Source organism: Salvelinus alpinus, unplaced genomic scaffold (genome assembly GCF_045679555.1).
Source record: "Salvelinus alpinus unplaced genomic scaffold, SLU_Salpinus.1 scaffold_42, whole genome shotgun sequence".
NCBI classification, from domain to species: Eukaryota; Metazoa; Chordata; class Actinopteri; order Salmoniformes; family Salmonidae; genus Salvelinus; species Salvelinus alpinus.
In genome coordinates, this window is record NW_027255983.1 from 96,990 (window position 1) to 122,500 (window position 25,511).

The 25,511-nt window shown below is 45.4% G+C and overlaps 1 protein-coding gene across 2 annotated transcripts in view; it reads left to right on the forward strand.

Moving 5' to 3' along the window:
- Positions 1-25,511, forward strand: part of LOC139567082 (tetraspanin-18B-like) — a 75,431-nt gene that overhangs the window by 41,158 nt on the left and 8,762 nt on the right. Inside the window, exons 2-5 of one of the 2 annotated variants that reach the window (XM_071388564.1) lie at positions 44-141; positions 16,078-16,173; positions 23,639-23,833; positions 24,508-24,582. In XM_071388564.1, coding sequence (XP_071244665.1) covers positions 16,111-16,173; positions 23,639-23,833; positions 24,508-24,582 — 333 coding nt within the window. In that variant the 5' untranslated portion in view covers positions 44-141; positions 16,078-16,110. Of the gene's footprint in view, positions 1-43; positions 152-16,077; positions 16,174-23,638; positions 23,834-24,507; positions 24,583-25,511 lie in introns of both variants that reach the window. The other variant, XM_071388563.1, reaches the window with a different exon arrangement.

Sequence of the window (25,511 nt, forward strand, 5' to 3'; positions counted from 1 at the left end):
GACAGATGTTATTTTCAATGGTTAATCTCTGTTTCCTCCACAGTGGATGTAATGTGCTGTGAAGGTTGAAGGTTGAAGACGGCCGGCCATTCGCTCTCGAGCAAGTTCCTCCTGAAACCAACCATCTAGAGACATTAACAGGTACATGATGGTATGCTGCCCTTTCTGTTGCTTTGCAATCAACACCTATAGTTTATATAGAACCCATATACCATGCTGTTAGAAATTTGGTAAGACGGATTTAAGTTTCCCTGCATTAAAGTCCCCGTCTACTAGGAGCGCTGCCTTTGGGTGAGCGTTTTCCTGTTTGCGTATGGCGGAATAGAGCTCATTCAGTGCGGTCCTAGTGCCAGCATCAGTCTGTGGTGGTATGTAGACAGCTACGAAAAATACAGATGAAAACTCTCTAGGTAGATATTGTGGTTTACAGCTTATCATGAGCCACTCTACCTCAGGCGAGTAATAGCTCGAGACTTCCTTAGATATCGTGCACCAGCTGTTATTTACAGAAATACATAGTCCGCCGCCCCTTGTCTTACCAGACGTCGCTGTTCTATCCTGCCGGTACATCGTATAACCAGCCAGCTGTATGTTGATAGTGTTGTCGTTCAGCCACGACTCCGTGAAGCATAAGATATTACAGTTTTGAATGTCTCGTTGGTAGTTTAATCTTCCACGTAGGTCATCGATTTTATTTCCCAAAGATTGCACGTTTGCTAGCAGAATGAAAGGAAGTGGGTGTTTATTCGATCACCTACGAATTCTCAGAAGGCAGTTCGCCCTCTGGCCCCTTTTACTCCACCTTCTCTTCACGTAAATCACGGGGATCTGGGCCTGTTCCCGGGGTAGCAGTATATCGTTCACGTCGGGCTCGTCGGACTCGTTAAAGGAGAAAAAAGAATTCTGCCAGTCCGTGGTGAGTAATCGCAGGTCTGATGTCCGGAAGTTATTTTTCGGTCATAAGAGACGGTAGCGGCAACATTATGTACAAAATAAGTTAAAAAATAAGTTACAAACAACGCAAAGAAACGAACAATTGGTTAGGAATACGTAAAACGTCAGCCTTGTTCTCCGGCGCCGTCTTATAACTATAACTTATATTACATCCATATACCATCACGATATCCAATCACCACCTACCACTATAACTTATATTACATCCATATACCATCACGATATCCAATCACCACCTACCACTATAACTTATATTACATCCATATACCATCACGATATCCAATCACCACCTACCACTATAACTTATATTACATCCATATACCATCACGATATCCAATCACCACCTACCACTATAACTTATATTACATCCATATACCATCACGATATCCAATCACCACCTACCACTATAACTTATATTACATCCATATACCATCACGATATCCAATCACCACCTACCACTATAACTTATATACAGTCCATATACCATCACGATATCCAATCACCACCTACCACTATAACTTATATACAGTCCATATACCATCACGATATCCAATCACCACCTTCAACTATAACTTATATTACATCCATATACCATCACGATATCCAATCAACACCTACCACTATAACTTATATACAGTCCATATACCATCACGATATCCAATCACCACCTTCAACTATAACTTAAATACAGTCCATATACCATAACCATATCCAATCAACACCTTCAACTATAACTTAAATACAGTCCATATAACATCACCATATCCAATCACCACCTTCAACTATAACTTAAATACAGTCCATATAACATCACCATATCCAATCACCACCTTCAACTATAACTTAAATACAGTCCATATAACATCACCATATCCAATCACCACCTACCACTACCACTATCCCAGTACCATTCCTCCTCATTAAATGAGATAATAAACATTGATCCATTCCACCCATGGATTTCAACTTCCCACCCCATCCCTACAGGACCTGAGTTATTCCTTCCTGCTTTATAGAGAAGATATATTCTACATTCTCATTGATCCAGTCATATATCGTATAGATCACTATCATGTTGCTGTCTCTCTCTCTCTCTCCCCCTCTCCCCCTCTCCCCCTCTCCCACTCTCCTGTCTGTCTGTCTGTCTGTCTGTCTGTCTGTCTGTCTGTCTGTCTGTCTGTCTGTCTCTGTCTCTGTCTCTGTCTCTCTCTGTCTCTCTCTGTCTCTCTCTGTCTCTCTCTGTCTCTGTCTCTGTCTCTGTCTCTCTCTCTGTCTCTGTCTCTCTCTCTCTCACCCTCTGTCTCTCTCTCTCACCCTCTGTCTCTCTCTCTCACCCTCTGTCTCTCTCTCTCACCCTCTGTCTCTCTCACCTCTCTCTGATTGACTACATTGTCGGGCAGCTTTGAGCCTCTGTCTCCTTGCTAGATCAATACACATCAGAATGGGTAGATATGGCTGCTCATCACCCCATTCTGCTAGTCTAACGAGTTGATTCTCCCATAGGAACTATAGCCTTCCTTCAGACTCTGGTTAACAACTGTTCAGTTCTGGAATGACAGTCCTTCAGGGTGGGGGCAAGAGCAGTAGTCTAATGTTATAGAAGAGAGGACCAGAACTGTAGTCTAATGTTATAGAAGAGAGGAGAACAGTAGTGTGTGTGTGTGTGTGTGTGTGTGTGTGTGTGTGTGTGTGTGTGTGTGTGTGTGTGTGTGTGTGTGTGTGTGTGTGTGTGTGTGTGTGTGTGTGTGTGTGTGTGTGTGTGTGTGTGTGTGTGTGTGTGTGTGTGTGTGTGTGTGTGTGTGTGTGTGTGTGTGTGTGTGAGAGAGAGAGAGAGAGAGACAAAGACAGACAGACAGAGAGACTTTTAGCACCTCCCGTCAACATGGATCACTAGGCAAGGCTAACAGGGTAGAAGGACAGAGCCCAGGGGGACACGAGAGGTCCTAGGGGCCATGGGGCCACTGCTCTCACAGAAATATTGGACTGTGTCCCAAATGCCACCCTATTCCCTGGTGTACTTCTACTTCCCCCCATAGGGTGCCATTACTTCTTCCGACCAAGGCCTATAGGGTGCCATTACTTCTTTTGACCAGGGCCCATAGGGTGCCATTACTTCTTTTGACCAGGGCCCATAGGGTGCCATTACTTCTTCCGACCAGGGCCCATAGGGTGCCATTACTTCTTTTGACCAGGGCCCATAGGGTGCCATTACTTCTTCCGACCAGGGCCCATAGGGTGCCATTACTTCTTCCGACCAGGGCCCATAGGGTGCCATTACTTCTTCCGACCAGGGCCCATAGGGTGCCATTACTTCTTCCGACCAGGGCCCATAGGGTGCCATTACTTCTTCCGACCAGGGCCCATAGGGTGCCATTACTTCTTCCGACCGGGGCCCATAGGGTGCCATTACTTCTTCTGACCAGGGCCCATAGGGTGCCATTACTTCTTCCGACCAGGGCCCATAGGGTGCCATTACTTCTTCCGACCGGGGCCCATAGGGTGCCATTACTTCTTCCGACCAGGGCCCATAGGGTGCCATTACTTCTTCCGACCAGGGCCCATAGGGTGCCATTACTTCTTCCGACCAGGGCCCATAGGGTGCACTATGAATAGGGTGCCATTTGGGATACAGCCATGGTGTGTTTCACACAATGGATCTTAACTTGTTTGTGACATGTTGATGTTTCTGCTTCAACTACAAGGTTAACATAGATTATTAAGTAAAAGTTGTGTAAAGTAGATATATGATTAAGTAAAGTAGCGTATATTACATATATTATTATGTAAAGTATATTATTAATTAAAATAATGTACAGTTGATCTATTATTAAGTAAAGTAGGTATATAATTATGTAAAATTGTGTAAAGTATCCACATTATTAAGTAAAGTAGTGTAGATTATATTATTAAGTAAATTAGTGTAGATTATTTATATTATTAAGTAAAGTAGTGTACATTAGTAAAGTAGTGTACATTAGATGATTAAGTAAAGTAGTGTAAAATATTTATATTATTTAGAAAAGTAGTGTACTTTAATTTCTGTAGTTTACATTAGATTATTAAGTAAAGTAGTTTGAAGTGCACAGTTAGTGGTTTACTTCATCACTTTACTTTGGATTCAAGTCCTAATTTCATATTCTAATTTAGTAGTAGTACTTTAGTAGTAGTACTTTAGTAGTAGTACTTTCGAGTTGGAGATTTCTAAGTCAACTCAAGGTCCGTGTGCGTGGATCTAAAGTTTGGATTCAGACGATAGACACCAAGCGGATTAAGGCCCCGATTCAAATCAAGGTGCGTTATAGAGCAGCATACTGTAACAGATTTGTAAAGGTTATTTACCAGCACTTATTTATAGCACTCCTTGGATTGAATCCTGGTCTGACTTTATATGACTGGGAACAAATCCACACCTGTCTAGTGTGGACAGTCTAGTACCAGGCCTGGGTAACTCCGGTCCTCTGGGGCCTGATTGGTGTCACACTTCTCCCCCATCATCCCAAGAAAACACAGCTGATTTAAACTAGTTGCATTATAAAATGAAGATCATGATTAGTTGATTATTGGAGTCAGGTGTGTTAGCTGGGGTTGGGGAAACAGTGTGACACCAATCAGGCCCCCGAGGACTGGAGTTACCCAGGCCTGGTAATCTGAACCCCTGGTCTCACCTTTAGCCCCCCCATGTCCAATACCTGCCCTAACCTGTCCATTCTAGTCTGAACCTGTCCCCTGGTCTCACCTTTAGCCCCCCATGTTCAATACCTGCCCTAACCTGTCCTATCTAGTCTGAACCTGTCCCCTGGTCTCACCTTTAGTCCCCCATGTTCAATACCTGCCCTAACCTGTCCTATCTAGTCTGAACCTGTCCCCTGGTTTTATCTTTAGTCCCCCATGTTCAAAACCTGGCCTAACCTGTCCTATCTAGTCTGAACCTGTCCCCTGGTCTCACCTTTAGCCCCCCATGTCCAATACCTGCCCTAACCTGTCCTATCTAGTCTGAACCTGTCCCCTGGTCTCACCTTTAGTCCCCCATGTTCAATACCTGCCCTAACCTGTCCTATCTGAGAGACACCATCCAACGCAGCACTCTCATCAACCATCTCATCAGAGAGCAGAGCTGAAACAGTTAGCTGAGGAGCCTTCTCATCAGAGAACAGAGCTGAAACAGTTAGCTGAGGAGCCATCTCATCAGAGAACAGAGCTGAAACAGTTAGCTGTGGAGCCATCTCATCAGAGAACAGAGCTGAAACAGTTAGCTGTGGAGCCATCTCATCAGAGAACAGAGCTGAAACAGTTAGCTGAGGAGCCATCTCATCAGAGATCAGAGCTGAAACAGTTAGCTGAGGAGCCATCTCATCAGAGAACAGAGCTGAAACAGTTAGCTGTGGAGCCATCTCATCAGAGAGCAGAGCTGAAACAGTTAGCTGTGGAGCCATCTCATCAGAGAACAGAGCTGAAACAGTTAGCTGTGGAGCCATCTCATCAGAGAACAGAGCTGAAACAGTTAGCTGAGGAGCCATCTCATCAGAGATCAGAGCTGAAACAGTTAGCTGAGGAGCCATCTCATCAGAGAACAGAGCTGAAACAGTTAGCTGTGGAGCCATCTCATCAGAGAGCAGAGCTGAAACAGTTAGCTGAGGAGCCATCTCATCAGAGAACAGAGCTGAAACAGTTAGCTGAGGAGCCATCTCATCAGAAAACAGAGCTGAAACAGTTAGCTGTGGAGCCATCTCATCAGAGAACAGAGCTGAAACAGTTAGCTGAGGAGCCATCTCATCAGAGAACAGAGCTGAAACAGTTAGCTGAGGAGCCATCTCATCAGAGAACAGAGCTGAAACAGTTAGCTGTGGAGCCATCTCATCAGAGAACAGAGCTGAAACAGTTAACTGTGGAGCCATCTCATCAGAGAACAGAGCTGAAACAGTTAACTGTGGAGCCATCTCATCAGAGAACAGAGCTGAAACAGTTAGCTGAGGAGCCATCTCATCAGAGAACAGAGCTGAAACAGTTAGCTGTGGAGCCATCTCATCAGAGAACAGAGCTGAAACAGTTAGCTGTGGAGCCATCTCATCAGAGAACAGAGCTGAAACAGTTAACTGAGGAGCCATCTCATCAGAGAACAGAGCTGAAACAGTTAGCTGAGGAGCCATCTCATCAGAGAACAGAGCTGGAACAGTTAGCTCTCCTCTGTCTACTCCTACCTTCCCTCTCTTCTCTCCATTTGATTGGTATGCATCTCAGACCTGGTGGTGGGGTATCAAGGGGACTGGCAGAGCTGGTGGTGGGGTATCAAGGGGACTGGCAGGGCTGGTGGTGGGGTATCAAGGGGACTGGCAGGGCTGGTGGTGGGGTATCAAGGGGACTGGCAGACCTGGTGGTGGGGTATCAAGGGGACTGGCAGGGCTGGTGGTGGGGTATCAAGGGGTCTGGCAGGGCTGGTGGTGGGGTATCAAGGGGACTGGCAGGGCTGGTGGTGGGGTATCAAGGGGACTGGCAGACCTGGTGGTGGGGTATCAAGGGGACTGGCAGACCTGGTGGTGGGGTATCAAGGTGACTGGCAGGGCTGGTGGTGGGGTATCAATGGGACTGGCAGGGCTGGTGGTGGGGTATCAAGGGGACTGGCAGACCTAGTGGTGGGGTATCAAGGGGACTGGCAGACCTGGTGGTGGGGTATCAAGGGGACTGGCAGGGCTGGTGGTGGGGTATCAAGGGGACTGGCAGGGCTGGTGGTGGGGTATCAAGGGGACTGGCAGACCTGGTGGTGGGGTATCAAGGGGACTGGCAGGGCTGGTGGTGGGGTATCAAGGGGACTGGCAGGGCTGGTGGTGGGGTATCAAGGGGACTGGCAGACTTGGTGTTGGGGTATCAAGGGGACCTGCAGGGCTGGTGGTGGGGTATCAGGGGGACTGGCAGACTTGCCTAGTTAAATAAAGGTTAAAAAATACAATTCCTCAGGTTGACAGAATGACTCTGGAAAACAACAGGCATTGAGGGTTTTTGGGTACACACAGTATGTACAGTACATCTTAACATTAAACTTTTGATTTGGTTTGTGTCATGATGAAACCACCCCTGTTTTCACTCCCCACAGAGGTTTTTTAAAGAAGATATTTTTACACTGAGAATTAACGGAATAAAGATGGTGAGATAAAGAGAGTGAAGAGAGAGATCTGCCAGGGCCTGAACTGTGTCTCTGTGATGTCGCTCCAGAGTCATAAAGCTACTAGAGGTAGACAGAGACACAGACAGTGTCACAGACAGTGTCTCTCTGACACAGACATCGGTACAGAGTTTACCTCAGGAAAACCACTTCTCATTTCTGACACAGACAGAGGTACAGAGTTTACCTCAGGAAAACCCCTTCTCCTCTCTGACACAGACATCGGTACAGAGTTTACCTCAGGAAAACCCCTTCTCCTCTCTGACACAGACATCGGTACAGAGTTTACCTCAGGAAAACCCCTTCTCCTCTCTGACACAGACAGCAGTACAGAGTTTACCTCAGGAAAACCCCTTCTCCTCTCTGACACAGACAGAGGTCCAGAGTTTACCTCAGGAAAACCCCTTCTCCTCTCTGACACAGACAGAGGTCCAGAGTTTACCTCAGGAAAACCCCTCCTCCTCTCTGACACAGACAGGGGTACAGAGTTTACCTCATGAAAACCCCTCCTCCTCTCTGACACAGACAGGGGTACAGAGTTTACCTCAGGAAAACCCCTCCTCCTCTCTGACACAGACAGGGGTACAGAGTTTACCTCAGGAAAACCCCTTCTCCTCTCTGACACAGACAGGGGTACAGAGTTTACCTCAGGAAAACCCCTTCTCCTCTCTGACACAGACAGGGGTACAGAGTTTACCTCAGGTAAACCCCTTCTCCTCTCGGACACAGACAGCAGTACAGAGTTTACCTCATGAAAACCCCTTCTCCTCTCTGACACTGGAGCTGAACCAGAGTCACAAATGGCACCCTGTTTTCTATAAAGTGCACTACTTTTGACCTGTCCAGGCTCCACTCTTCATAGTGAAAAGTGCACTATGTAGGCAGTGAACAGTACACCGTTAATGTGAGGGAACATAAAAAACTCTAAAATAAAACTCTGATCTGGATCATATCAGTCGTTGGCTAAAAATATGCCACGCATGACACTATATAAACTAAACCATAAACTATTACCCAAATAAACTCTTGAGGTTTTCCAGTATTTCCGTTGCATTCTTCTCCTAGTCTGGCGGAGGACACAGACGATTGTTTAACCGTCTTGTTATTATTATACTGCTCTCAAGGACTGAGAGAGGATCCTTTCATCAGACTAAAGATAGTGGAGGAGGAGGAGGAGATGGAGGAGATGGAGGAGGAGGTGGAGGAGGTGGTGGAGGAGGAGGAGGAGGTGGAGGTGGAGGAGTAGGAGGAGATGGAGGAGGAGGAGGAGGTGGAGGAGAAGGAGGAGGAGGAGGTGGAGGAGTAGGAGGAGGAGGAGGAGGAGGAGGAGATGGAGGAGGTGGAGGAGGAGGAGGAGGAGGTGGAAGAGGAGGAGTAGGTGGAGCAGATAATGGAGGAGGATGAGTTGGAGGAGGAGGAGGAGGATGTTGGAGGAGGTGGAAGAGGAGGTGGAGCAGATAGTGGAGCAAGAGGAGGTGCAGGAGAAGGAGGTGGAGGAAGAGGTGGAGGAGATGGAGGAGGTGGAGGAGAAGGAGGTGTAGGAAGAGGTGGAGGAGGAGGAGAAGGAGGAGGTGGAGGAAGAGATGGAGGAGGAGGAAGAAGCAGCTGTGTCCTGATTGATGAAGGAAATCTGAATCCAATGTTCTCTGTCCTGTGAGAAAACACTTCCTGTGTACGCTGCACTTCCTCAAACCCCACTGCTAGACACCTCCTAGCCTCCCCCAGCCCCACTGCTAGACACCTCCTAGCCTCCCCCAGCCACACTGCTAGACACCTCATAGCCTCCCCCAGCCCCACCGCTAGCCACACACAGGCTCCACACACCACTGGCTCCCTACTGGAGGAGAGGTGGGGGTGGTCACCTTAAAGGATGCTTCCCTAATGGCATCCTGCGCTCTGGTCAAAAGTAGTGCACAATCTAGGGAATAGGGCTCTGGTCTAAACTAGTGCACTGTGTAGGGAATAGGGCTCTGGTCTATAGTAGTACCACTATATAGGGAATAGGACTCTGGTCTATAGTAGGACCACTATATAGGGAATAGGGCTCTGGTCTATAATAGTACCACTATATAGGGTATAGGACTCTGGTCTATAGTAGTACCACTGTATAGGGAATAGGGCTCTGGTCTATAATAGTACCACTATATAGGGTATAGGGCTCTGGTCTATAGTAGTACCACTATATAGGGAATAGGACTCTGGTCTATAGTAGTACCACTATATAGGGAATATGGCTCTGGTCTATAGTAGTACCACTATATAGGGTATAGGGCTCTGGTCTATAGTAGTACCACTATATAGGGAATAGGCCTCTGGTCTATAGTAGTACCACTATATAGGGAATAGGGCTCTGGTCTATAATAGTACCACTATATAGGGAATAGGACTCTGGTCTATAGTAGTACCACTATATAGGGTATAGGGCTCTGGTCTATAGTAGTACCACTATATAGGGAATAGGGCCCTGGTCTATAGTAGTACCACTATATAGGGAATAGGACTCTGGTCTATAGTAGTACCACTATATAGGGAATAGGGCTCTGGTCTATAGTAGTACCGCTATATAGGGAATAGGGCTCTGATCTATAGTAGTACCACTATATAGGGAATGATGTGCCATTTGAGTCTCATCCACAGCCCACAGGACTATAGAAAGACCATAGAGGCTCATGCTAGTTCTTCTGTAGAAGTGGCTTAATGCTGACACTGCAGGACTCTACATGCTGTCCGGACCTCTGGCAGTCTCTATGGGGGTGCCACAGGGTTCAATTCTTGGGCCGACTCTTTTCTCTGTATACATCAATGATGTCGCTCTTGCTGCTGGTGAGTCTCTGATCCACCTCTACGCAGACGACACCATTCTGTATACTTCTGGCCCTTCTTTGGACGCTGTGCTGACAAACCTCCAAAAGAGCTTCAACGCCATACAACTCTCCTTCCGAGGCCAACTGCTTTTAAATGCTCGTAAAACTAAGTGCATGCTCTTCAACAGATTGCTGCCCGCACCCTCCCGCCCAACTAGCATCACTACTCCGGTTCTGACTTAGAATATGTGGACAACTACTAACTCTCCTTCCAGACTCACATTAAGCATCTCCAATCCAAAATTAAATCTAGAATCGGCTTCCTATTTCGCAACAAAGCCTCCTTCACTCATGCTGCCAAACATACCCTCATAAAACTGACTATCCAACCAATCCTTGACTGACCGATCCTTGGCGATGTCATTTACAAAATAGCCTCCAACATTCTACTCAGCAAACTGGATGCAGTCTATCACAGTGCCATCCGTTTTGTCACCAAAGCCCCATATACTACCCACCACTGCGACCTGTATGCTCTCGTTGGCTGGCCCTCACTACATATTCGTCGCCAAACCCACTAGCTCCAGGTCATCTATAAGTCTATGCTAGGTAAAGCCCCGCCTTATCTCAGCTCACTGGTCACCATAGCAACACTCACCCGTAGCACGCGCTCCAGCAGGTATATCTCACTGGTCATCCCCAAAGCCAACACCTCCTTTGGCTGCCTTTCCTTCCAGTTCTCTGCTGCCAATGACTGGAACGAATTGCAAAAATCACTGAAGCTGGAGTCTTATATCTCCCTCTCTAACTTTAAGCATCAGCTGTCAGAGCAGCTTACCGATCACTGTACCTGTAGACTCTGAAGAGGTTTGGTGTGTGTTTCAGTTAGTTTCTGAGCAGAAGATAGATTCTGAAGAGGTTTGGTGTGTGTTTCAGTTAGTTTCTGAGCAGAAGATAGACTCTGAAGAGGTTTGGTGTGTTTCAGTTAGTGTCTGAGCAGAAGATAGACTGAAGAAGTTTGGTGTGTGTTTCAGTTAGTTTCTGAGCAGAAGATAGACTCTGAAGAGGTTTGGTGTCTGTTTCAGTTAGTTTCTGAGCTGAAGATAGACTCTGAAGAGGTTTGGTGTCTGTTTCAGTTAGTTTCTGAGCAGAAGATAGACTCTGAAGAGGTTTGGTGTGTTTCAGTTAGTTTCAGAGCAGAAGATAGACCCTGAAGAGGTTTGGTGTGTTTCAGTTAGTGTCTGAGCAGAAGATAGACTCTGAAGAGGTTTGGTGTGTGTTTCAGTTAGTTTCTGAGCAGAAGATAGACTCTGAAGAGGTTTGGTGTCTGTTTCAGTTAGTTTCTGAGCTGAAGATAGACTCTGAAGAGGTTTGGTGTCTGTTTCAGTTAGTTTCTGAGCAGAAGATAGACTCTGAACAGGTTTAGTGTGTGTCAGTTAGTTTCTGAGCAGAAGATAGACTCTGAAGAGGTTTGGTGTGTTTCAGTTAGTTTCTGAGCAGAAGATAGACTCTGAAGAGGTTTGGTGTGTTTCAGTTAGTTTCTGAGCAGAAGATAGACTCTGAGAGGTTTGGTGTGTTTCAGTTAGTTTCTGAGCAGAAGATAGACTCTGAAGAGGTTTGGATCAGCGATTGTGGCCTGTACAGTATTAAGAACAGCCTCAGGATGATGAAACGGTACAGACACCTACTCACCCAGAGAGACCTAAACAGACAGTTCATAACGGAGAAGTTACTAGTGAAAACACTGTGTGTGTGTGGAGGTTGGAGAGAGCCATCGGGGCGGCAGGTAGCCTAGTGGTTAGAGCGTTGGACTAGTAACCGAAAGGTTGCACGATCGAATCCCCGAGCTGACAAGGTGAAAATCTGTCGTTTTGCCCCTGAACAAGGTAGTTAAACCCACTGTTCCCCGGTAGGCCGTCATTGTAAATAAGAATTTGTTCTTAACTGACTTGCCTAGTTAAATAAAGGTTAAAAAAAATAAGGAGTGTCTGGAGTGTTGAGCACAGCAGAATCTATCAGGGCTTGTGACACACACACAAACCACACACTCTATAACATGGGTCTATTGAGCTCTACACCTGAGGGACGGCCAGTATTGTGCAACTGTAAACTGCTTTAGGGAACCGCGGGCTGCAGGGTTATTGGATTAAACTGGAACTGCTGCTCTCTGAGAAGAGGAGGGGGAGAGAGGAATGAGAGGAGAATAGATAGGAGAGGAGGAGGACAGAAGGAAAGGAGGAGAGAGAGATGGAAGAGAGCGGAGGAGAGTAGAGAAGAGAGAGAGGGGGAGAGAGGAGAATAGATAGGAGAGGAGGAGGACAGAAGGAAAGGAGGAGAGAGAGATGGAAGAGAGCGGAGGAGAGTAGAGAAGAGAGAGAGGGGGAGAGAGGAGAATAGATAGATGAGAGGAGGAGGACAGAAGGAAAGGAGGAGAGAGAGATGGAAGAGAGTGGAGGAGAGTAGAGAAGAGAGAGAGGGGGAGAGAGAAGAATAGATAGGAGAGGAGGAGGACAGAAGGAACGGAGGAGAGAGAGATGGAAGAGAGCGGAGGAGAGTAGAGAAGAGAGAGAGGGGGAGAGAGGAGAATAGATAGGAGAGGAGGAGGACAGAAGGAACGGAGGAGAGAGAGATGGAAGAGAGTGGAGGAGAGTAGAGAAGAGAGAGAGGGGGAGAGAGGAGAATAGATAGGAGAGGAGGAGGACAGAAGGAAAGGAGGAGAGAGAGATGGAAGAGAGCGGAGGAGAGTAGAGAAGAGAGAGAGGGGGAGAGAGGAGAATAGATAGGAGAGGAGGAGGACAGAAGGAAAGGAGGAGAGAGAGATGGAAGAGAGCGGAGGAGAGTAGAGAAGAGAGAGACGGGGAGATAGTGAAGGGCCCTTTCTATTTGGCAGTGTGAAATCGTCCAGCTGCCCCTAGTCCTATTTTAGACAGGAACCACAGCTGCAGAGTGGGACACTGGAGTTCTGTGCAATGTGTGTGTGTGTGTGTTTCTCCTTGTGTTGGTGTGTGTTTCTCTCTCTCTTTGTGTGTGTATGTGTGTGTTTCTCCTTGTGTGTATGTGTGTGTATGTGTGTGTGTGTGTGTTTCTCCTTGTGTTGATGTGTGTTTCTCTCTCTCTTTGTGTGTGTGTGTGTGTGTGTGTGTGTGTGTGTGTGTGTGTGTGTGTGTGTGTGTTTCTCCTTGTGTTGATGTGTGTTTCTCTCTCTTTGTGTGTGTGTGTCTATAAACCCAAATTCCCCAAACACTTATGGAAAAAAGGCTTCACTTCATTACCCAAAATCCCCTTTTAAAGGACATCAATTACCCAGAGTGCTCTACTCTACCCCGGACAGTCATAGCAGAACTAGGCACGCACGCACGCACGCACACACACACACACACACACACAACACAACACACACAACACACACACCATTTAGTTAATAAGACCAGCAACACAGGTCAGATAGTGTTCAGATGGGTAGTAAATACACATTTACTCAGCTGAGTGCCCACTGAGGGACTACCAATAGGGGTGTATGTCTCAAATAGCATCCTATTCCCTATGTAGTACCCATAGGGCTCATAGTGCACTGTGCTGCCGTCTGGGAGGTACCCAGGGAGAATCGGGTTTCATTTACTGCTGCTGTGAACAGGGAGGTCAGCTGTGTCTGTGGTGTCTGGAGAGGTCAGACAGACAGCACACTGCCTATCTAAGGTCAGACAGACAGCACACTGCCTATCTAAGGTCAGACAGACAGCACACTGCCTATCTAAGGTCAGACAGACAGCACACTGCCTATCTAAGGTCAGACAGACAGGACACTGCCTATCTAAGGTCAGACAGACAGCACACTGCCTATCTAAGGTCAGACAGACAGCACACTGCCTATCTAAGGTCAGACAGACAGCACACTGCCTAACTAAGGTCAGACAGACAGCACACTGCCTATCTAAGGTCAGACAGACAGCACACTGCCTATCTAAGGTCAGACAGACAGCACACTGCCTATCTAAGTGATGTCAGACAGACAGCACACTGCCTATCTAAGGTCAGACAGACAGCACACTGCCTAACTAAGGTCAGACAGACAGCACACTGCCTATCTAAGGTCAGACAGACAGCACACTGCCTATCTAAGGTCAGACAGACAGCACACTACCTATCTAAGGTGATGTCAGACAGACAGCACACTGCCTATCTAAGGTGATGTCAGACAGACAGCACACTGCCTATCTAAGTGATGTCAGACAGACAGCACACTGCCTATCTAAGTGATGAGGTCAGACAGACAGCACACTGCCTATCTAAGGTCAGACAGACAGCACACTACCTATCTAAGTGATGAGGTCAGACAGACAGCACACTACCTATCTAAGTGATGTCAGACAGACAGCACGCTGCCTATCTAAGTGATGAGGTCAGACAGACGGCACACTGCCTATCTAAGTGATGAGGTCAGACAGACAGCATACTACCTATCTAAGTGATGAGGTCAGCCAGACAGCACACTACCTATCTAAGTGATGAGGTCAGACAGACAGCACACTGCCTATCTAAGTGATGAAGTCAGACAGACAGCACACTGCCTATCTAAGTGATGAGGTCAGACAGACAGCACACTGCCTATCTAAGTGATGAGGTCAGACAGACAGCACACTGCCTATCTAAGGTGAGGTCAGACAGACAGCACACTGCCTATCTAAGTGATGTCAGACAGACAGCACACTGCCTATCTAAGTGATGAGGTCAGACAGACAGCACACTACCTATCTAAGTGATGATGTCAGACAGACAGCACACTGCCTATCTAAGTGATGAGGTCAGACAGACAGCACACTGCCTATCTAAGTGATGAGGTCAGACAGGCAGCACACTGCCTATCTAAGTGATGAGGTCAGACAGACAGCACACTGCCTATCTAAGTGATGAGGTCAGACCGACAACACACTGCCTATCTAAGTGATGAGGTCAGACAGACAGCACACTGCCTATCTAAGTGATGAGGTCAGACAGACAGCATGCTGCCTATCTAAGTGATGAGGTCAGACAGACAGCGCACTGCCTATCTAAGTGATGAGGTCAGACAGACAGCATGCTGCCTATCTAAGTGATGAGGTCAGACAGACAGCACACTGCATATCGAAGGTGATGAAGTTACCACATAAAACCTCATATCAGTAGTTGCTGGTGAATATTTCATATTTAGAGAAATGTGTTCCTCATATCTGGTCCCGGAGACGCACTTCCTGTGCCATGCTGTTTTTGATTGCCGCTTGCAGACTCCCCCCCCACCCCCTAAGACCAACCGATTGACTGAACTGAAGAACAGACAGACTGGTCTGTGTTGTCTGAACAGTGTCACTGCTGTATGTGAAGTGAGTCAGCTGTGACAGGTGGCAGCAGGTGGCAGCGTCTTGGTAAACGCCATCATAGCTGGAAAAGACTGTTGGTCCTCATCACACCAGGAGCACTGATTCTGATGGAGTTTAACACATCCTCCCACACGTCCCCACATGACACAGAGTCACTCACGAGTCACTCAGGGGACAGCAGGGGAGTGACAGGTTCCCACAATCTCTTGGGGACTGACATCTCTCTGCGCTTAGCTTTTACTTTCTCACGTCTATCCTTGTATCTCCTCGTTGTGGAAGAGAGGCTCTTCTCACCTCCGTCTCTAAGAGGATGATTTAACTTCCCTAGAGCCCAAAAACCCCGTAGGTGAACTGCAGCTCAACCATCCTGGAGACACACTATGGCATAACCTTCGTTTTATTAATGTTGTACAGCGCTCTATGCTTTTCAGTAATTAACAGGACTCTCTCTCTGTGTGTGTGTGTGTGTGTGTGTGTGTGTGTGTGTGTGTGTGTGTGTGTGTGTGTGTGTGTGTGTGTGTGTGTGTGTGTGTGTGTGTGTGTGTGTGTGTGTGTGTGTGTGTGTGTGTGTGTGTGTGTGTGTGTGTGTGTGTGTGTGTGTGTGTGTGTGTGTGTGTGTACTCTCATATGCAGATAACATCTATGCTGGCTGAGTAGCATACAGGTTTTTAGCAAATGTTCGAAAAAGGCCCCTTCACGAAAGATAGTGTGTCAAATCCAGTGCTCTTCAAATCCGCTTCAATGCATTTGTGAGGGTATTTACATGTCATGTTTGAAATGTATAAAACCTGTGTGTGTGTTTCTGCAGGGGTCCGGGGAGGCTTCAGCACGGGGAACAGCCATGGAGGGGGACTGTCTCAGCTGCATCAAGTACCTCATGTTCATCTTCAACTTCCTCATTTTTGTGAGTATATGCTGCTTGGTAACACTCCCACTGTCTGATGTTCTGTTGTCTGGTGTTCTGATGTTCTGCTGTTTGATGTTCTGCTGTTTGATGTTATGATGTTCTGTTGTCTGGTGTTCTGATGTTCTGCTGTTTGATGTTCTGATGTTATGATGTTCTGTTGTCTGGTGTTCTGATGTTCTGCTGTTTGATGTTCTGCTGTTTGATGTTATGATGTTCTGTTGTCTGGTGTTCTGATGTTCTGCTGTTTGATGTTCTGATGTTATGATGTTCTGTTGTCTGGTGTTCTGATGTTCTGCTGTTTGATGTTCTGCTGTTTGATGTTCTGCTGTTTGATGTTCTGCTGTCTGATGTTCTGATATCTGATGTTCTGATGTTATGATGTTCTGTTGTCTGGTGTTCTGATGTTCTGCTGTTTGATGTTCTGCTGTTTGATGTTCTGCTGTCTGATGTTCTGATATCTGATGTCTGATATTCTGCTGTCTGATGTTCTGATGTTCTGCTGTCTGATGTTCTGCTGTCTGATGTTCTGCTGTCTGATGTTCTGCTGTCTGATGTTCTGATGTTCTGCTGTCTGATGTTCTGCTGTCTGATGTTCTGCTGTCTGATGTTCTGATGTTTGATGTTCTGCTGTTTGATGTTCTCCTGTCTGATGTTCTGCTGTCTGATGTTCTGCTGTCTGATGTTCTGCTGTCTGATGTTCTGCTGTCTGATGTTCTGATGTTCTGCTGTCTGATGTTCTGCTGTCTGATGTTCTGATGTTCTGCTGTCTGATATTCTGATATCTGATGTTCTGATGTTCTGATGTTCTGCTGTCTGATGTTCTGCTGTCTGATGTTCTGCTGTCTGATGTTCTGATGTTCTGATGTCTGATGTTCTGATATCTGATGTTCTGATGTTCTGCTGTCTGATGTTCTGCTGTCTGATGTTCTGATGTTCTGCTGTCTGATGTTCTGCTGTCTGATGTTCTGATGTTCTGCTGTCTGATATTCTGATATCTGATGTTCTGATGTTCTGATGTCTGATGTTCTGATATCTGATGTTCTGATGTTCTGCTGTCTGATGTTCTGCTGTCTGATGTTCTGATGTTCTGCTGTCTGATATTCTGATATCTGATGTTCTGATGTTCTGATGTTCTGCTGTCTGATGTTCTGCTGTCTGATGTTCTGCTGTCTGATGTTCTGATGTTCTGCTGTCTGATGTTCTGCTGTCTGATGTTCTGATGTTCTGATGTTCTGCTGTCTGATGTTCTGATGTTCTGCTGTCTGATATTCTGATATCTGATGTTCTGATGTTCTGATGTTCTGATGTTCTGATGTTCTGATGTTCTGCTGTCTGATGTTCTGCTGTCTGATGTTCTGATGTTCTATTGTCTGGTGTTCTGATGTTCTGCTGTTTGATGTTCTGCTGTCTGATGTTATGATGTTCTGTTGTCTGGTGTTCTGATGTTCTGCTGTTTGATGTTCTGCTGTTTGATGTTCTGATGTTTGATGTTCTGCTTTGATGTTCTGATATCTGATGTTCTGATGTTCTGATGTTCTGATGTTATGATGTTCTGTTGTCTGGTGTTCTGATGTTCTGCTGTTTGATGTTCTGCTGTTTGATGTTCTGCTGTCTGATGTTCTGATATCTGATGTCTGATATTCTGCTGTCTGATGTTCTGATGTTCTGCTGTCTGATGTTCTGCTGTCTGATGTTCTGCTGTCTGATGTTCTGCTGTCTGATGTTCTGATGTTCTGCTGTCTGATGTTCTGCTGTCTGATGTTCTGCTGTCTGATGTTCTGCTGTCTGATGTTCTGATGTTTGATGTTCTGCTGTTTGATGTTCTCCTGTCTGATGTTCTGCTGTCTGATGTTCTGCTGTCTGATGTTCTGCTGTCTGATGTTCTGATGTTCTGCTGTCTGATGTTCTGCTGTCTGATGTTCTGATATCTGATGTTCTGCTGTCTGATATTCTGATATCTGATGTTCTGATGTTCTGATTTTCTGCTGTCTGATGTTCTGCTGTCTGATGTTCTGCTGTCTGATGTTCTGATGTTCTGATGTCTGATGTTCTGATATCTGATGTTCTGATGTTCTGCTGTCTGATGTTCTGCTGTCTGATGTTCTGCTGTCTGATATTCTGATATCTGATGTTCTGATGTTCTGCTGTCTGATGTTCTGCTGTCTGATGTTCTGCTGTCTGATGTTCTGATGTTCTGCTGTCTGATGTTCTGCTGTCTGATGTTCTGATGTTCTGCTGTCTGATATTCTGATGTTCTGATGTTCTGATGTTCTGCTGTCTGATGTTCTGCTGTCTGATGTTCTGCTGTCTGATGTTCTGCTGTCTGATGTTCTGATGTTCTGCTGTCTGATGTTCTGCTGTCTGATGTTCTGCTGTCTGATGTTCTGATGTTTGATGTTCTGCTGTTTGATGTTCTCCTGTCTGATGTTCTGCTGTCTGATGTTCTGCTGTCTGATGTTCTGCTGTCTGATGTTCTGCTGTCTGATGTTCTGATGTTCTGCTGTCTGATGTTCTGCTGTCTGATGTTCTGATGTTCTGCTGTCTGATATTCTGATATCTGATGTTCTGATGTTCTGCTGTCTGATGTTCTGCTGTCTGATGTTCTGCTGTCTGATGTTCTGATGTTCTGATGTCTGATGTTCTGATATCTGATGTTCTGATGTTCTGCTGTCTGATGTTCTGCTGTCTGATGTTCTGATGTTCTGCTGTCTGATGTTCTGCTGTCTGATGTTCTGATGTTCTGCTGTCTGATGTTCTGCTGTCTGATGTTCTGATGTTCTGATGTCTGATGTTCTGATATCTGATGTTCTGATGTTCTGCTGTCTGATGTTCTGCTGTCTGATGTTCTGATGTTCTGCTGTCTGATATTCTGATATCTGATGTTCTGATGTTCTGATGTTCTGCTGTCTGATGTTCTGCTGTCTGATGTTCTGCTGTCTGATGTTCTGATGTTCTGCTGTCTGATGTTCTGCTGTCTGATGTTCTGATGTTCTGCTGTCTGATGTTCTGATGTTCTGCTGTCTGATATTCTGATATCTGATGTTCTGATGTTCTGATGTTCTGATGTTCTGATGTTCTGATGTTCTGCTGTCTGATGTTCTGCTGTCTGATTTTCTGATGTTCTATTGTCTGGTGTTCTGATGTTCTGCTGTTTGATGTTCTGCTGTCTGATGTTATGATGTTCTGTTGTCTGGTGTTCTGATGTTCTGCTGTTTGATGTTCTGCTGTTTGATGTTCTGATGTTTGATGTTCTGCTTTCTGATATCTGATGTTCTGATGTTCTGATGTTCTGATGTTATGATGTTCTGTTGTCTGGTGTTCTGATGTTCTGCTGTTTGATGTTCTGCTGTTTGATGTTCTGCTGTCTGATGTTCTGATATCTGATGTCTGATATTCTGCTGTCTGATGTTCTGATGTTCTGCTGTCTGATGTTCTGCTGTCTGATGTTCTGCTGTCTGATGTTCTGCTGTCTGATGTTCTGATGTTCTGCTGTCTGATGTTCTGCTGTCTGATGTTCTGCTGTCTGATGTTCTGCTGTCTGATGTTCTGATGTTTGATGTTCTGCTGTTTGATGTTCTCCTGTCTGATGTTCTGCTGTCTGATGTTCTGCTGTCTGATGTTCTGCTGTCTGATGTTCTGATGTTCTGCTGTCTGATGTTCTGCTGTCTGATGTATCTGATGTTCTGCTGTCTGATATTCTGATATCTGATGTTCTGATGTTCTGATTTTCTGCTGTCTGATGTTCTGCTGTCTGATGTTCTGCTGTCTGATGTTCTGATGTTCTGATGTCTGATGTTCTGATATCTGATGTTCTGATGTTCTGCTGTCTGATGTTCTGCTGTCTGATGTTCTGCTGTCTGATATTCTGATATCTGATGTTCTGATGTTCTGCTGTCTGATGTTCTGCTGTCTGATGTTCTGCTGTCTGATGTTCTGATGTTCTGCTGTCTGATGTTCTGCTGTCTGATGTTCTGATGTTCTGCTGTCTGATATTCTGATGTTCTGATGTTCTGATGTTCTGCTGTCTGATGTTCTGCTGTCTGATGTTCTGATATTCTGATGTTCTGATGTTCTGCTGTCTGATGTTCTGCTGTCTGTTGTTCTGCTGTCTGATGTTCTGATGTTCTGATGTTCTGCTGTCTGATGTTCTGCTGTTTGATGTTCTGATGTTCTGCTGTCTGATGTTCTGCTGTTCTGCTGTCTGATGTTCTGCTGTTTGATGTTCTGCTGTTTGATGTTCTGATGTTCTGCTGTCTGATGTTCTGCTGTTTGATGTTCTGATGTTCTGCTGTTTGATGTTCTGATGTTCTGCTATCTGATGTTCTGATGTTCTGCTGTCTGATGTTCTGATGTTATGATGTTCTGTTGTCTGGTGTTCTGATGTTCTGCTGTTTGATGTTCTCCTGTCTGATGTTCTGCTGTCTGATGTTCTGCTGTCTGATGTTCTGCTGTCTGATGTTCTGATGTTCTGCTGTCTGATGTTCTGCTGTCTGATGTTCTGATGTTCTGCTGTCTGATATTCTGATATCTGATGTTCTGATGTTCTGATGTTCTGCTGTCTGATGTTCTGCTGTCTGATGTTCTGCTGTCTGATGTTCTGATGTTCTGATATCTGATGTTCTGATGTTCTGCTGTCTGATGTTCTGCTGTCTGATGTTCTGATTTTCTGCTGTCTGATATTCTGATATCTGATGTTCTGATGTTCTGATGTTCTGCTGTCTGATGTTCTGCTGTCTGATGTTCTGCTGTCTGATGTTCTGATGTTCTGCTGTCTGATGTTCTGATGTTCTGATGTCTGATGTTCTGATATCTGATGTTCTGATGTTCTGCTGTCTGATGTTCTGCTGTCTGATGTTCTGATGTTCTGCTGTCTGATATTCTGATATCTGATGTTCTGATGTTCTGATGTTCTGCTGTCTGATGTTCTGCTGTCTGATGTTCTGCTGTCTGATGTTCTGATGTTCTGCTGTCTGATGTTCTGCTGTCTGATGTTCTGATGTTCTGATGTTCTGCTGTCTGATGTTCTGATGTTCTGCTGTCTGATATTCTGATATCTGATGTTCTGATGTTCTGATGTTCTGATGTTCTGATGTTCTGCTGTCTGATGTTCTGCTGTCTGATGTTCTGATGTTCTATTGTCTGGTGTTCTGATGTTCTGCTGTTTGATGTTCTGCTGTCTGATGTTATGATGTTCTGTTGTCTGGTGTTCTGATGTTCTGCTGTTTGATGTTCTGCTGTTTGATGTTCTGATGTTTGATGTTCTGCTGTCTGATGTTCTGATATCTGATGTTCTGATGTTATGATGTTATGATGTTCTGTTGTCTGGTGTTCTGATGTTCTGCTGTTTGATGTTCTGCTGTTTGATGTTCTGCTGTTTGATGTTCTGCTGTCTGATGTTCTGATGTTTGATGTTCTGCTGTTTGATGTTCTCCTGTCTGATGTTCTGCTGTCTGATGTTCTGCTGTCTGATGTTCTGCTGTCTGATGTTCTGATGTTCTGCTGTCTGATGTTCTGCTGTCTGATGTTCAGATATCTGATGTTCTGCTGTCTGATATTCTGATATCTGATGTTCTGATGTTCTGATTTTCTGCTGTCTGATGTTCTGCTGTCTGATGTTCTGCTGTCTGATGTTCTGATGTTCTGATGTCTGATGTTCTGATATCTGATGTTCTGATGTTCTGCTGTCTGATGTTCTGCTGTCTGATGTTCTGATGTTCTGCTGTCTGATATTCTGATATCTGATGTTCTGATGTTCTGCTGTCTGATGTTCTGCTGTCTGATGTTCTGCTGTCTGATGTTCTGATGTTCTGCTGTCTGATGTTCTGCTGTCTGATGTTCTGATGTTCTGCTGTCTGATATTCTGATATCTGATATCTGATGTTCTGATGTTCTGATGTTCTGATGTTCTGATGTTCTGCTGTCTGATGTTCTGCTGTCTGATGTTCTGATATTCTGATGTTCTGATGTTCTGCTGTCTGATGTTCTGCTGTCTGATGTTCTGCTGTCTGATGTTCTGCTGTTCTGATGTTCTGCTGTCTGATATTCTGATGTTCTGATGTTCTGATATTCTGCTGTTTGATATTCTGCTGTCTGCTGTTTGATGTTCTGCTGTTTGATGTTCTGATGTTCTACTGTCTGATGTTCTGCTGTTTGATGTTCTGCTGTTTGATGTTCTGATGTTCTGCTGTCTGATGTTCTGCTGTTTGATGTTCTGATGTTCTGCTGTCTGATGTTCTGCTGTTCTGCTGTCTGATGTTCTGCTGTTTGATGTTCTGCTGTTTGATGTTCTGCTGTTTGATGTTCTGATGTTCTGCTGTCTGATGTTCTGCTGTTTGATGTTCTGATGTTCTGCTATCTGATGTTCTGATGTTCTGCTGTCTGATGTTCTGCTGTTTGATGTTCTGATGTTCTGCTGTCTGATATTCTGATGTTCTGATGTTCTGATGTTCTGATGTTCTGCTGTCTGATGTTCTGCTGTTTGATGATCTGATGTTTGATGTTCTGCTGTTTGATGTTCTGATGTTCTGCTGTCTGATGTTCTGCTGTTTGATGTTCTGATGTTCTGCTGTCTGATGTTCTGCTGTTCTGCTGTCTGATATTCTGCTGTTTGATGTTCTGCTGTTTGATGTTCTGCTGTTTGATGTTCTGCTGTTTGATGTTCTGCTGTTTGATGTTCTGATGTTCTGCTGTCTGATGTTCTGCTGTTTGATGTTCTGATGTTCTGCTGTCTGATGTTCTGCCGTCTGATGTTCTACTGTCTGATGTTCTGCTGTCTGATGTTCCGCTGTTTGATGTTCTGATGTTCTGATGTTCTGCTGTTTGATGTTCTGCTGTGTGATGTTCTCCTGTCTGATGTTCTGCCGTCTGATGTTCTGCTGTCTGATGTTCTGCCGTCTGATGTTCTGATGTTCTGCTGTCTGATGTTCTGCTGTCTGATGTTCTGCTGTCTGATGTTCTGCTGTCTGATGTTCTGCTGTCTGATGTTCTGCTGTCTGATGTTCTGCTGTCTGATGTTCTGCCGTCTGATGTTCTGATGTTCTGCTGTCTGATGTTCTGCTGTCTGATGTTCTGCTGTCTGATGTTACACTGAACAAAAATATAAACGCAACATGTAAAGTGTTGGTCCGATGTTTCATCAACTAAAATTTAAAAAATCCCAGAAATGTTCCATACGCACAAAAAGCTTATTTCTCTCAAATGTTATGTACAAATTTGTTTACATCCCTGTTAGTGAGCATTTCTCCTTTGCCAAGATAATCCATCCACCTGTCTATGCTTGAGTGACAAGCATCATCACCTTGGACACAGGATATGTCTACTTATAGCCTCTCCCAGTTAAATCAGACATCTACTTCCTACTATACTTCCTACTTCCTGGCTGTACTCTGTTTCCGATTGGCTGCCTGTGTGTCTCTCCTATTCTGATTGGCTCCCTCTCTCTCTGTGTGTGCGTGTGGTCCAGTTAGGAGGCTCCTTCCTGCTTGGTGTGGGTGTGTGGGTACTGGTGGACCCTATGGGCTTCAGGGAGATGGTAGCAGCCAACCCTCTGCTCTTCACTGGGGTCTACATCATCCTGGCCATGGGGGCGATGCTCTTCCTCCTCGGCTTCCTGGGCTGCTGCGGAGCCATCCGGGAGAACAAGAGTCTGCTGCTCTTTGTAGGTTCAGAGTGTTATAATAGGGCTATTAAACATACCTGGGCTGCTGCTCTTTGTAAGTCAACTACTCTACGTTATGTTTGGTTAGCGCTCTTGGGCTTGACAGCATGTAATATTACACAAAGCAGTGCTGGTAATTGGATATCGCTGATAGGCTGCGTGACAACCAATCAGGTGACAACTATGTCCCTTCTGAGCCGTCATCCCGTCTACACTAATCATTATGGTTGTCTATATAGATGTCTCAGCTGGTAACTTGGAGCACGGTGCTGGGATACGCTGGGGTTCTTCAGGAAGTACAACGATATAAGGAACAGTGCCACCTAGTGGACTAAATGAGGTTGTGTTAACTATTGGTCACTGAAACAGAAGAGGCCTTTGACTTATATATATTTTTTTTTATTGTACCTTTATTTAACTAGGCAAGTCAGTTAAGAACACATTCTTATTTTCAATGACGGCCTAGGAACGGTGGGTGAACTGCCTCGTTCAGAGGCAGAACGACAGATGTTCACCTCGTCAGCTCGGGGGATCCGATCTCTCTGTCTGTATATTGAGTTTTATTCATGAGGTTCCATATGTTAGCATCCATTTTGTATTTTTTTTAATCTAAAGTGGTTAGTGAATGGAGTCAATATTCTGATTGTCCCTCTCGTCTCTCTCCCTCTCCTCAGTTCTTCATGCTCATCCTGGTCATCTTCCTGGCAGAGTTGGCAGCAGCCATCTTGGCCTTCGTATTCCGGGAGCATGTGAGTGTTTTCTCTGTTTCTCTCTCTGATTGGAATCAGGTAACGTTATTAGGACGTTACGCCCGTATTAGGACAGAGTGTACCTCCACTATCAGGCATCAGTCCCAGATATTACCATGACATGCTGACCAGACCAGACACGTCGCGTGCGCGAGCGTCGCAAAATAAATGTAGAAATCCATGTTATTCAGTTATTGCACCCACACTGCTCGCGCGCGCCAACGAGCGTCTGCGATGCCAAGGGCTAAAATAGATGTCGTTCCTATTTCTGACGCAGATCGCGCTGCAAGTCCTGCCTCTCCCATCTCCTCATTGGTTTGTAGAAGCAGGTACCCACGTGCCATCTCCTCATTGGTTTATAGAAGCAGGTACCCACGTGCCATCTCCTCATTGGTTTATATAAGCAGGTACCAACGTGCCATCTCCTCATTGGTTATACCCACGTGGGTGATAGAAAGACGAACTGTTTTGCCGGTAGTCGTGGTAATACTATGAAAGTTTAGATGCGATCACCATATAATTTAAACGATGGAAGGAGGAGAGATGACTAGAAACGATTCGCTTGTCCGTTTTATGTGTGGATTAATTGTCGGAGAAGAGATCCTTGTGCATTTCAGGTAAAATAACAACTCAATGTTTATATCCCAGGATAAATTAGCTAGCAACAGCAAGCTGGCTAAATAGGACAAATTAACGTTAGCTAGCAAGAGCAAGCTAACTAGCTAAATTACCATACATGTTTAATGCTTTTCAACCTGTCCCCAAATTAATGTCATTGGTTCAGAGTTTGTTTTGATATTTTAACCTGCGTGTCGTGATCGCGTTTGGTGTGGGGCGGGGAAATAAATTTATGCACGATAGCGCACGCGCGCAGCCGGTTTGGGCAAGGTGTGAGGGATGCCTTTAATGGGGTTGTCAAACAAACCCGC